The sequence below is a fragment of the Lacerta agilis genome, chromosome 5, assembly GCF_009819535.1.
Source record: "Lacerta agilis isolate rLacAgi1 chromosome 5, rLacAgi1.pri, whole genome shotgun sequence".
NCBI lineage: Eukaryota > Metazoa > Chordata > Lepidosauria > Squamata > Lacertidae > Lacerta > Lacerta agilis.
The window spans coordinates 73035076-73049290 of record NC_046316.1 but is presented as its reverse complement, the minus strand read 5'-3'; the positions used below and the strand labels follow the sequence as shown (position 1 = coordinate 73049290).

At 43.2% G+C, this 14215-nt stretch overlaps 1 protein-coding gene across 1 annotated transcript in view; it reads right to left on the bottom strand.

Annotated features, from left to right (window-relative positions):
- The window catches only part of MED12L (mediator complex subunit 12L), a 177262-nt gene extending 165404 nt beyond the window's left edge, over nucleotides 1-11858 (bottom strand). The window contains 2 exon segments of the mRNA XM_033150449.1: nucleotides 11735-11825; nucleotides 11827-11858. Of these exon segments, the coding sequence (XP_033006340.1) occupies nucleotides 11735-11825; nucleotides 11827-11843 (108 nt within the window). The 5' untranslated portion in view covers nucleotides 11844-11858.
- Between the last annotated feature and the right edge of the window lie 2357 nt (nucleotides 11859-14215).

Here is a 14215-nt window from a genome sequence, read left to right as displayed (position 1 = left end):
TTCCTAAATTGACACTCATTCACCCTCCCTCAGGAGTGAGCCAGGGCACTCCTCAAGCCATTGCTACTTTGCTTCGCTGCCCCCAGGGGGAAGAAGATGAGTGGCAATGCCACATGCCAGAACACCTCCCTCTCGCCAGCAAGAGCAGGGTATTCTGGTGGAGCACTTCTGCTGTCTGAGGCAAGTGCTTCACCCTGCCTCATCAGTGGGTGGGCCAACTCTGTTCAAACATTTCTGAGTAAGCTTTGCAGTTTTGAGATAAGGGGACAGGTTCTCTTATGGATTAGAAACTGGTTAAAGAACAAGGAGCAAAGAGTTGGAATGAATGGGCAGTCCTTCCATGGATCATATAGCATATGAAATTGTGGCTAATCAGTGAGGTGGTCAAGTCTGCAATTGTTCAAGGCGGTAAAAACAAAAAGGGTTGTGAGGATCTCGAAAGGGATCTCTGAAATCTAGCTGAATGAGCATAAAAATGGAAAATGTGATTCAGTGTAAACAAATGCAATGTGAAGCTTGTTGTTGTTGTTGTTCAGTCGTTCAGTCATGTCCGACTCTTCGTGACCCCATGGACCAGAGCACGCCAGGCACGCCTATCCTTCACTGCCTCTCGCAGTTTGGCCAAACTCATGTTAGTAGCTTCGAGAACACTGTCCAACCATCTCATCCTCTGTCGTCCCCTTCTCCTTGTGCCCTCCATTTTTCCCAACATCAGGGTCTTTTCTAGGGAGTCTTCTTTTCTCATGAGGTGGCCAAAGTACTGGAGCCTCAACTTCAGGATCTGTCCTTCTAGTGAGCACTCAGGGCTGATTTCTTTAAGAATGGATAGGTTTGATCTTCTTGCAGTCCATGGGACTCTCAAGAGTCTCCTCCAGCACCATAATTCAAAAGCATCAATTCTTCGGCGATCAGCCTTCTTGATGGTCCAGCTCTCACTTCCGTACATTACTACTGGAAAAACCATAGCTTTAACTATACGGACCTTTGTCGGCAAGGTGATGTCTTTGCTTTTTAAGATGCTGTCTAGGTTTGTCATTGCTTTTCTCCCAAGAAGCAGGCGTCTTCTAATTTCGTGACTGCTGTCACCATCTGCAGTGATCATGGAACCCAAGAAAGTGAAATCTCTCACTGCCTCCATTTCTTCCCCTTCTATTTGCCAGGAGGTGATGGGACCAGTGGCCATGATCTTAGTTTTTTTGATGTTGAGCTTCAGACCATATTTTGCGCTTTCCTCTTTCACCCTCATTAAAAGGTTCTTCAATTCCTCCTCACTTTCTGCCATCAAGGTTGTATCATCAGCATATCTGAGGTTGTTGATATTTTTTCCGGCAATCTTAATTCCGGTTTGGGATTCATCCAGCCCAGCCTTTCGCATGATGAATTCTGCATATAAGTTAAATAAACAGGGAGACAATATACAGCCTTGTCGTACTCCTTTCCCAATTTTGAACCAATCAGTTGTTCCATATCCAGTTCTAACTGTAGTCCCACATAGAGATTTCTCAGGAGACGGATGAGGTGATCAGGCACTCCCATTTCTTTAAGCACTTGCCATAGTTTGCTGTGGTCGACACAGTCAAATGCTTTTGCGTAGTCAATGAAGCAGAAGTAAATGTTTTTCTGGAACTCTCTAGCTTTTTCCATAATCCAGCGCATGTGAAGCACATGGGGACAAAAATAATCTCATTTCAGATGTATGCTAATGGACTGAACTGGCAGCAACTGCCCAGGAATAAGACATTGGGGTTGTAGTGGATATCTTGGTGAATATGTCTATTCCGTGCACAGCAGATTTTTTTAAAAAAAAGTGAATTCCATGTTAAGAATCATTAGGAAAGGGATTGAAAAGAAAATTGCCAGCATCATAATGCCATCATACAAATCTATACTGTGACTGCACTTGGAAAACTGTACAGACTTCTGGTTGCCAAACCAGGGCAAGGATTCTGAAGAGATGGGGAAATATTCACAAAATGGCAACCAAAAAATGATCAAGGGGCTAGAGCAGCTCACCTATGAGGAAAGGTTGCAACCTTGGGAGCTTTTTAGTTTGGAAAAATGGTGAGTAAGTGGGAGGGGATATGATAGGGGTGTATAAAATTACACACTTGTATTTGCACAACTGCAGTGCAGTGCTTAAGCAATTAAGAATAACTTGGTCCCACTTGTATGTGACCCAGCCAACTACAAGTGTGACAGACAGCCACCTTAACATCAACTCTCTCTCCAAAAAGACAAAAAAAGTGAGTGACAGCACAGCAGAGGATGGGATCAGCCTGCAACGTACTGGAGTTAGATAAAGAGATATCTGTAACCCATGGGCAACCTAGCAAGAATCTTTGGAATATTGAGATGTAACTGCGAAGCCTGCATCAGTGGTGAAACGCTCCTATTTTTATTTCAAATGGTTTAAGCTGCCCCTCACCCCCATCCCAATTTCTACAGCATGACTTGGATTCTAACAAGCACCCTACCATGGAAACTGACAGGCAAGGAGTTTACATAATGTCAAGCTCAGTTAAATGAAATATAAAGGTTGAGCACGCTGTCATTTGACTTAACTTGACTTCCAAGCACTCTCCTACTGAAGACGCACAGGGCGACTGAATGGAATTGTCACTTTCAAAGTAATGCACTCCATGTGACATATTACACTGGGTTTTGCCGGGTTATCAGGTTAGCTTTTCAAAGTGTCAACTGGGGCCACTAAAGCCTAATCACGTTGTAGATTTGTGTAAGTGTGCGTGCTTTATGACAGCACTTCAGCACCTGCATATTGGGTTTTTAAACATGTAGCTAGTAATAGTCAACAAATAACACAAGTAGTAGTAAAGATAGATGCTTGTTGTGACTTTATAATTTGCTTGGAAAACTAAAGGGACTGCATAACAATATTGACACTTTCAAACTGAAGTGCTCACAACGTTGCAACTTTATATGCCTACACTTCTTTTAAACTACACACACTGATGAATGCTTATTTAGTCTATTGAGAGAACCACTGATATTTCCCAGCTTTGGGAAACAAATTTAATCCGAAGTGTCAACCTGGGAACCACATTTTATTTAAGACAGGGATGGAGAAACTCAAAGCAGCTTACGACAGGAATAGAACAATACACGATGATAAAAACAAACAGTATCTTAAGGAACAGAAGAGTAAAAAGGCAATGGGCACATAAAACTAATCCCAAGGTACGGATTTCTTCCCTAGAAAAGAAAATGTGGTTCCTTTCTGAAAGTGAGCAGCAAAGGGGCCAGGCAGACTTCCCTTTGGAGTCTGCACCGGATCTCAGGATCCACATTTCTGATGGCTGGGGAGAGCTGGACCAGGGTCTCAGAAGATGAACCAAGTTGTTGGGCATGCTCACATAAAATTAATTATGTTATTGAAACCAATGTTAGAAACTGATATATGAAAGCTCGGAGCTAAATGGCACCTTAAACCTAGGTTATGGGCACAATGACGGAATGTCCAGGCATGCTTTTTTATAACAAGAATACAAAGTTGAAAATGAATGAACTGCAGTTAAAATACTATGTTCATTTTTCACATGGTCTAGTCCTTTCTCTGCCCACCCCCCTAATAGTCTTAAGAGGGTCTCTTCTCCAGTCTTCAGAGAGTAGCTGGAAGTGGGGAGGCAGAAAAAGATCCTCCTTTCCTCCCACTCTGCAGTTTTAATCTGTGATCTTAGGTGCCCAGATATCAGAAACTGCTTGCACTAATGGAATTCCCTGTCGCAAAATGCGCCTAGAACAATGGGAGTTTCAAACACTGAGACACAATGCAAAAGGGATTTGTTTGGTTTCTTCAGACTCAAAACCTACTCCTTTTGCATTTTTACTGCTGGGTAATATTCTGTATTAACAACTCCTTGAAAAATACTTCCATTTACATTATTACACCAAATTAGGAACCTGGAACAAAAGAAGTATTTCTTCACTTGCTGCAGAATATTTTCAACTCTATAATGTATATCTGGGTGGGGAACCTTTTCCAGTCTAAGGGCTGTATTCATTAATGGACAATTTAAATAAGCATTTGTCTTTCCCTATAGATCCAACAACAGGACTCCAGTGACTCCTAAACCTGCACCACACAAGCCAGCTTTTTTAGACTACATAGTGCCGTCATATCATGCCAATACAAAAGCCACTTTGTACCATCTCAGTTTATTTGCTTAAAACCATGGGTCATCACAAAGCATCTCTCATGGAAACAAGAAGATCATTTAAAATGCCAAACATTACGGAATATTGCCGCATGCTAGATAAAGGCACAGATCTATTTCAATCTTGTATCAAATTATGGCCTAGATATGGTCAAGCAGCTATGCTTGCCTTATTTTCTGGGTGCAAGTCCCTGTTGCAAATAATGCTATCGTAAGTAACATACTGTAGTGGAAACTCGCGGAAGATCTTTGTAATCACGAGGAGTCAGGTTGCATGTCCTATTCCCTTTTCCTCCTCTAATTAGCAAAGTAAAGTTGCTTGTGAGGAAGATACAATTAGTTGAGAACACCTTCAGCTGCCAATGACCTTAGCCAAGCCACACTCAGGTGCCTGATTCCCTGACCATTCGGGAATGGTACCTGATAGCCAGGTGAAAACAATCAAACTTAAGTCAGCTATATAAACGAAGGAATGGAAGGGACTGATTGGGCTTCGCCACAGACCAGGTACCGGGTGCTGTGGGTTTCCTGGTGTGAGGGATCTCTCCCGCTGCTCTCTTGGGGCCCCGGGCGGCAGAAGAGGAGATTTGTGCTTGGGCTTTTGTCAGGTACGCTACGTTTGTCTGATTGTATCTAGAAAATTAAAGCATATTTTTTTGTTCTTCCATCTGTGTGTTTCATTGGATCCAGATTCCAAAAAAAGAACCCTGCCCCTTGGCAGAACACATACTTATCTTGGTTTGAAAGAAAAATCATTTTAGAATTGAAAATAATAAGTTTCACCTCTTAAAGTGTACCTGAATTTCATTCCAAAGGATGCTGGTGAAACCAAGGCTTTGTGGTTTTGGATATGAATCCTACTGCTGCAAATTAGGATAAAATACATGATTTTTTTTTAAAAAAAAAAATGCACCCAAAGGCCAGATCCACAAAGGAAGGGGGATATCCCCATACACAACCATTTTGGGTCATGCCTTTGTCTGTAGCAGAGAAGAAGGTAGCGCTTGCCTGAGGTCAACAGGCAGGGAGTTCCAAAGTTTAGGTGCTGCCACACTATAACTAATTTGACATTTTCACATATTAAAGAGAATAAAAACAGTTTGCCAGGCCTGAATAATAATAAGAAAAAAATCTCTCAGCAAATGCTGTTTGCTATTTTAAACTTAAACTTGAGAACTAAGCCCTCTTTAGGCACTGTAACCCAGATCTGTGTCTTCCACCCAGATCTGTGAGACCCTCCAGACACTGCACATGTTGCCAGAAAACGTCTGCAGCCAGGAGCCATGTGTGCATATGGAGGCTCCCTGCATAGCCAGGAATCCTAATCTTCCGAATCAGAAGACAGGGTGGAAAATAAATAAGGCTTTGTGGTTCTTCAGAAATGCTCTCTATATACGAATAGAAATAAATGGGTGCCAGCAAACATCCCTGTCTTAACCTCTGAGAATATGGAGTTTCCATTTGTCAAATAAAAAGCATTAACTTACCCTAACTCGAAACTGCATTTGTTTTTTTCCCCAGATTCAAAGGTCAAATACTGACGTTAGCGAATGTAGCAAATTTCCCCCCCACAGAAATCTATCCACTAGGGAAAGGTTGATGAGGCATCTGTTTTCTAGTTTAACATATTTTGATATCAAATGGTATAGCAGAGAACACTGGCCAAGGCTGTTTTCCCCTTTTCGAAATGTTGATGATTCTTCTATGTCAACATAAGAAGCTTCCTTATACTGAGTCAGGCCATAGTTCCATTTAGCTCATTACTATCTACCCTAAGTAGCAGTGTCTGTCCTGGGGGAGTCCCAGGCCTAAACTGGGGATTGAACCAGGGACCATCTACGAACAGGGCAGAATCTCCACAACCTACTTTTGGTCTGCCCAATTTTCCCATTCAAGAAGAAAGCAGATATAGATTTTAAGAACAGACACCCAAAATACTAACTGATGTGTAATTTTTAGGATCTTTGCTGCAGCCTATTTGAAGGGGATTTATATCCGATTCCCAGCCTCTGGGAAATTTACTTCTATATGGCAGAACAATTTAGCCAGCACTGTATGCCATCAGCGACCATGACATTGTGTCCTTTGGGAGGCAATTGGAGACAATGCGATCCATCAAAGAAATTATAACAGGTATCCCTGAATCTGTAGAGAGGTGAAGAGAGACTGACAAGGCTACACTGGTACTCAGGAAAAGATACCGTACAGCAATACCGCATCCAGCAGGGAAGATGAAAGATAACCTCCAAGCTAAAATCCCTCCAGTGTATTTTTAAATGTCCTAAAACCAATTGTAGGAAACGCTTATCCACTCAAGCAGGCCCTGGGAATATCTTATAGAGACTTAAGAGAAAAATTCAATAGGTAACAAAAGTTGACTGATTAGGGGGCACACTGAGGATTCAAGCCGTGCAACAAACTCTAGCAAGAATTCATTGTAGTGTATTCCAACACTAAGAACAAAATAATGTAAGAAGAGCCGGCTGGATCAGGCCAATGGCCCCATCTTCTCCAGTATCCTGTTCTTACAGTGGCCAACCAGATGTTGGTGGGGAACCTGCAAACAGGATTCAAGCACAAAAGCACCCCTCGCCTCCTGTGGTTTTCAGCAGCTGGTAGTCAGAGGCATTGCTGCCTCTCATTGCTGAGGCAGAACATAGCCATCAGGGTTAACTTTGTAGCCATGGATAGCCTTGTCCTCCATGAATAATGTGTCTAATCCTCTTTTAAAACCACCTAGCTTGATGGCCATCACTGTCCCCTGTGTAAGCGAGTTCCATAGCTTAACTATTCACTACATGAAGAAACACTTTTTCTTTTAGCTGTTTGCAATCTTCCAATGTCCAGCTTCATTGGATGCCCATGAGTTCTTATGTTATGAGAGAGAGAGAAGAAACTTTTCTCTTCCCACTTTCTGACTCAACCACCATCAATAATCAAGGACCTCTTCCTCAATATAAAGCTGTCACGTACCAACAACACCCATTGCCAATTTACATCAGCCAAACAGAACATTCCGCATTTAAGTCAGATATTTGAAACTTAGGAAGCAATTCCGTCTTTTAAGTTTTGAATGCAATGGTTTTAAAGGATAATTGCACAGAGACAGTGGAACACTGGGATTCATTACCGGACTAAATTTTCCAGGGGTTTACTAAAAAGAAGACATTGTCTTCTGAGTGGTAACATAGTCCCAACCCTGACACTTTACTGCTTCAGTATTTGGATGTTCTGTATTCCCATTATTTTGAGCACCTACCTTGTTGACTGGGTTAATGCTCCAAAGTACTTCTCCTAAAGTGCATAAATGCCCACCACATACAGAAAACCAAAGGTCTTCATAGAAATGAAACACTACCAACTGCTTAGCTACTGTTAAGTAACTGGGAGTGGGCAGCAATGTTGCAGACTCCCTTCGTCTAACCATGGCACCAGTGGTGATGTGAGCTGTTCTTAGGACTATCCAGGGCTCTCACTTAGCCTAGCATCTGAATCCACACTGGTGTCTTTTGCTAGCTCACAATTTACAAGAGGCTTAAAAAATGTTTTTTCACTGTTGCTTCAGTGATGTCTTGAGTGACATAGCGCAGCAAAGCGTCTGGATAGCAACACTTCCTCGAAGCACTGTTGCATGGAAGAGGACTGACATGGCATAGTCTGAGCCATGTCAGTTTATAGAGATAGAGGTGCTAGGGAGTTTTTCCTCCCTCCTACAGGGTTTCACATTAAACAACCTATTTAATTTAGCACAGAAGTATTGGCAGACAACTAGAGCAGGTCTGAATTCAATATTCCACATATGTAGCCCAATCCAAGGTGTATTTACTCACAGTAAGCACTACTGAATTCAAAGGGACTTACTCATTGGTAAGAGATTTGGAACTGCAGCCAGTTTTCTAAGGAGGTGGTTATTTTATAGTTGCAAATCTTGACTTTGTAGTGATTTATTCCATCACATGGGAAAATACTGAGCAGAGATATTCTAAGATCCAAAGGGGGCAGCTCTACGTTTGAACCCTGTGGGGGATGACCTCATGCGTTGGAGCAGCAGCTTCCTCAGCAGACGCCCATGATTCTTCAAATTAGTTTCACACATGCTACCATAACCCCTCCATCGGCAGTGACTGTCCACAAATTGAATACATTTTTACATTCAGGAGATGCTTCAGTTGCTATAATGCTTTTTTAACTAGTATGTACTTTATAACAATGATGTTTTAACAAAAGCTATGTATAGAATGTCAGGTCATTAGCATTATTTGTCTGATTTCAGTAGCAAGTAACAGAAGTTCTGTTTGCTTCACAAGTTATGCACACCCGAACCAGTTCCATTTCTATTAGCAGTAGAACATTTAAATATTCGTAACCACAACATTGATTAAATCATGTTATAAGCATATACTGTACCATTCTATGTGGTTCAATGTATATAGGAAATGGAATATCTTTGAAACACATTTTAATTATTAACCATATGGGCCCTTGTTGTTTGGGAAGTTGCTGCTACTGCAAACAGAAATTGAAATTGAAATTAAAGTCACTAATTATATTGCATTCCAAAGATGACACGGTCTTGCACAGGTGATCAGGTGTGATTGATCTGGTGTTGTTGTTTTTTAATCTTGTCAAGATGATCATGGAAAAATGAATGTAAGCATCCCACTTATCTACCCACTTTAAATTTGTTTTGATTGAAAAGCAGGCTAAAACACACATAAATACCCCAAGAAGTCACAGAAACCTATGAAAGAAATGTTTTTCAAAATAATAATAATAATAATAATAATAAACCTGGTTCACAAAACATTTTTCTTTACAGCAAGCCTCCACAAGGTGAGAAACAAACTTATTTGAATTTACCAGCTCTTCCATATACCGAATCATCTAGAATACTGTACTTTGGAGACTCTGGCTGTGGCCACATGTCTTCAACTCTTGGAAAGAAGATCGAGCAAGAGCCAAGAGACTATGAACCCACAGCTGGCTTTGATATGGGTGCAGGGATGAGATAAAAAATAATTAAGAGATTACTATCTCAGGCATCACCCAGTTTTTGATTATCAAGCCAAGGAATATGGTAGAACAGTATAGATGACCTAAGTGACAAGATTGAGAGTCCAAGCTAGAATCCAGCTTTCAGTTCTGTCATGCTAATATGAAGACCATTAAACTGCATTCTATATGCCTGGGATCGCCAATGTGGCGCCTTCCAGATGTTGCTGGACTACAACTCCCATCATCCCTTGCCACAGCCTATGTTGGCTAGGGCTAATGGGAGCTTGAGTCCAATATCTGGGCATTGGCTACCCCTGCTATGCACTCATATCAGCTCTCAAATTTGGTCACAGTGTAACAAAATGGTAGCAAACAATAGGCCAATATGTTTATACCTGTATTATACTGTTGTGCAACAGGCCAATGTGTTTGTATTATACTGTTGTTCAAATATGTAATATTTAACTATTCTGTAAGCTAAGCAGCATTATTAATAGTCAGCATTCTTCCCAAATAAAGCATGGCAGTTAACGTTTATTATTAACATTTGAAGAATATGCTCAACCTTTTTTTTTTAGCATTCCATATGGTTACTCTAAATAGAAACTTTTGAGTAGAGAAATAAAAACCTTCCATCAAGTATGTACAAGGCATTTTAGAAAATCTGAAGTACAAAAAGGAATTAAAATTTCTTCAACTGCTCCAGACACTTCCCAACCTGACTTTGGCAAGTGTAAGAAATGAAGACGAAATTTGGTTCCCTAGTCCAATACACGTGTATCAAAGTCTTCTGACATTTTGCACTAACAAACCAAAACTGTGAATTATCAGAAAGTGGCAACATTCACCTGGGTATTACATTTACTGTTGTGGTATAAAGCAACTCGAAACACTCTATCAAGTTGAAAGTTTTGGTTGGATAAGAAACAATTCCTCCTTTTTTAACACGTGGTGAAACTTCCCCGTCCAATGTACAATGCATATTATAAGAACCAGAACATAATTTGAATAAGTCCACAGTAAAAAATAGATCTAAAGGCCAGCTATCAGGCATGCTTACTATAAAACACCATAATGTACAGAGATGGCACAATAATTTTATATCGAGGTAGTGGCTTTGGGGGCGGGATATTATTTGCAAGCCACTTACCATGTGGGCTTGTCCAGGTCCATATAGAGATACCATATAAGCACCATACCTTCCCAACAACACTTTTCTCCCTGGATTGGAGGATAGGGCCTACCCACATAGAAAGAGGCTTGGAAACATTGTAGTAAGATCGCGTTACTCCTGCAGCCACACAAAGGCAGTAGTAACACCTGGAAATTAGCCATCTAGAAATAGTTTGCAGGTGACTTGTGGTCTTGAACCTTTAGAAGGGAACAGGTTAGTTACAGCTGGGTAGCAGGTGAGTAAAGGAAACAAGCAAATCCCTCAGCAACTTGCAGGTAGCCATTACTGTATAATAAGCCTTTCCTCCCCACCTTGAAATAATTACACCTTAATTGCAGAGCAGCATATCTAGATAGCATCACAAGTTACTATTCAGTGCCACTGGCTCTTGCAATTAATTGTTAAAAGCAGGTGCCTTAAAGTCATATGATTGTGGCTGTGTGTGTTTTGAAAGTGGAGGAGGAGGAGCTTTATTGACTCCTGAATCAGGTGCACAAGCCCATGGGAAATACCTGTCTACTACCATGCCTAGCACAGGAGCCAACTCCCAGGAGCTGAAGGGTCTTTGCCCCCTCCCCAAAATAAAATATTTGAGGGGGGTCACACACACCCTGCAGTTGATGGGCATTAACATTCAAATGATGTGTGTGCACCATGTCATGTGATCAATTATGCGGGGCGGGGCTTACACACACGCACAATATTTTATTCAAGTTGGCACCCCTGATGCCTAGGCACCTTTTTCCAGTGGGAAAACACATTTGACTAGTTCAGAATGGCCCTCCATCCCCTCACACAAGAAGTCAGGTTGGGGGGGGGAGGGGCGTTAAGCAGAAATCAATTCTCCACATGTTGGTGTCCTTAACTACACACACATACCTGAGACAGCCCTTTGCGAGGTGCAAGGGGCTCTTGCTCAGGTGTACCAAACGCGAGTCAGGGTCTGTGTGCGCGGGGCAGGGGGGGGGTGGTAGGGGAAAGGGCGGCTTCCCTTTCGGGAGCCGACATTTTTCAAAAGTTTAGGGAGGTGCACTGAAGGGACAAGCGAGCCAGGAACACGGGGAAAGAGGGGGCGGGGAGCCGCCACAGCCTCCGGGAGCCCGGAGTGCGTCAGGCCCAGGCAGACAGGCGCACGGAGACCCGGTGCGCCCCCTCCGCCGAAGCCGAGTCCTACGACGGAATCCCTCAGAATGGGGCCGCAACCCAGACTGCTGCATGCATGTCCTCTTCCCTCAGAGCCGCCCCCCCCCTCGCCCGCCTTTCTCCCCTCCCCCCCCTCCACCACCTCCTTCCTTCTCAAGTAGCCGCCGGTCAAACTTCTCCCCCTCGCCAAGCGCGCGATGGCGGGGAACGGGCGAAAGCGCGGGCTTTCTTTTACCCCCCCCCCCGTTACCTCCTTCTGCTTGGGGTCTTGCGGGTAGACGTCGGGCGGCCCCAAGCGGGAGCGCTTGAGAGGTCTCTGCTCATAGCTGAGGAGCCCGAAGGCGGCCATGATCTCTCATGTTAGCCGGCGAAATGAATGAGACGGAGAGAGAGAGCGCGCGCGAGGGAGTGAGTTGGAGATGGAGCAGCCTCTGAGCGCCAGGGAGCAGCACTTGGCTGGCAGACGGGCTCCCCCTCTGGGCCTGGCTCTTCTCCGACAGGGGAGAGAGAGGCGGCGAGGAGGCTGCTGCTGCTGCTGTTGCTGCACAAATTGCGAGCCCAAGGCACAGAGGCGAGAGAAAGGGGCCACCCCCTCAGTCACCCAAGGGCCCGGTAACTACGGGAGGGAGGCAGCGAGCAACTCGGGAATGAGATCGACTCGGTGGTGCCCAGAGACACAAAAGAAACAGCCTCCCCTGCTGAGCTTAACGCGATGCTGTTTCTTCCCTGGCTGCTGCTGCTGCAAAGTCTCAGGCTAGAACAAATGTCACCGGAAGATTTTTCGCCAGGGATGTAGTTCCATTGGCAACGCGCTTCGTTTTTCTCTCTCCCTACCACCCCCTTCTCCTCCTCCCAATAGGTCAGGTTATTGAGGATTTTCAGTCGCCACTGAGAAGGTCAACAGGGGCGGGAGGGATGTTCTCCACATACACATGATCAGAGCGAATCAATCAATCAATCAATCTGAAGTCGGAACTGACCCACCCATTTCCACACCCATCATTGCTAGCTTGGCCTAGAATGAATCCAAGGAGCGTTGGAAGACCGTGAAAATGCACCTGATCCTGAATGTAATAATGTGGTTAAGGGATAACTAAGTCACATCCATTACTGACCTTAATTAAGTGCCTATAGTACTATGGGAATTGTTCTGTGGGGGTGGTTTCAAAGCACACAGTCATATTCCTGTGCTACACTTCCTTGACATCCATGTCAGTTCAGAAAAACTGTGCCACCTATGTCTAGAACCACTCTATTTTTTGTGATTGCATTTTTTTCTGTAATTTTAAGGTTTTTTTCAACTGTTTTTAATGGTGTGTTTGAAATTGTTATAACCTGCCTTGGGACTTTAATAGTGGTGTGCTTACAACAACACAGGAGCAGATGGGATTCATCAACCTGGGAAGGTAGCTCACCTAGGAGAAAGAAAACTGATCCTAAACTTCTGCTGCCTTGCAGGACGTCTTTGGGAGAAGAAAAGGCTAAGAAGTAAGCCCTACACAAATCCAGAGTGGAGTCCCTAAGATGGTTCGATGGTGCTTTGAACACCTCCTTCCAGTAGCTTCTGCAGCCAAACTGGTGCCAAACGCATTGCTCTGCTTACCTTTGGATCACATCAGAGAGGCCAAGAATAGGGTCTTGTCATCTGGGCAGCCCAGGACCTCCATACACACTGTCCAGGCTTGCACACCAAGGAAGTCACTTTGGCACTGTTAATGCAACGTTTGCCTTCATGGCTTCACCCTTAAAGGCACACTCCATTGTCTCTCAAGGCAGGTGCATGCCAACAATATAATACAACACAGATTAGAATCATCGGAAGATTTATTTTTGCAAGAGTGAGGTGACATCTCTGCAGCTACTTCTGGTGTTGTTTGCTCTTGGGTATGTATTCCTGCAGTGCAGTCCTGTGCATAAGTACTTGAAGTCCCAGGCCATAGTCCTGTGTATACTTGGGGAAAGGCCCCATTGACCTCTTTACTTTTGAGCAGAAATTTATAAGAGTGCAATAACAAAGAGTTAAATGGAGCTTACTTCTAAGTAAGTGTGCACAGGCAGCAGTGCCGTTGGGGCAGAACTTAGGAGCAATGACCCTGTTCAGCAGAATGAACAGGAGGGCTCCCAAATACAACAGGGCTGACCCACCACATAAAGTATTACACATTACTTCTACCCCCACCCTGCAAGCTACCTCAGTTATGACCATTAAGAAGTGAGACCATGCCAGCAGTCTCCATTGGTTGCTGCTTGCTGCCAGGCCAAGTTCATGTGTCCAACTTTAATAAGAATTAACTGACACCAAATGTTAGCATTTCAGCTTTGGGGAATAAACTGTCAGAGGCTTTTTTCCTTTGGGCATTATTTACTTAAAGTACCTATTGGCTCTCTCTCAACAAGAAGGAAAAACAATGTTGAATTCGGTAACATTTTTTTTAAAAAAAGCTGTATAAAATACACATAGGTGCCACTTTATGAACATTTCAGAGGTCCATAAAATCTGTAAACGTTTCTCACATTGCCCAATATATAAATGCAGCTTGTCTGAGGTGAAAATAAAAGTCACCGAAATACAGGAGAAAGGATCGGCTTTTATTTCCACTAAAAATGTCTACCCAAAATGTAATATTTAATTATTTCCATTCTGTCGTTTGCTGATATGAATGATAGCAGTCTCAACAAAGATGTGTGTCAACATTAATTATTCTGCAGGCAAATACAGTTTGTTCTAACC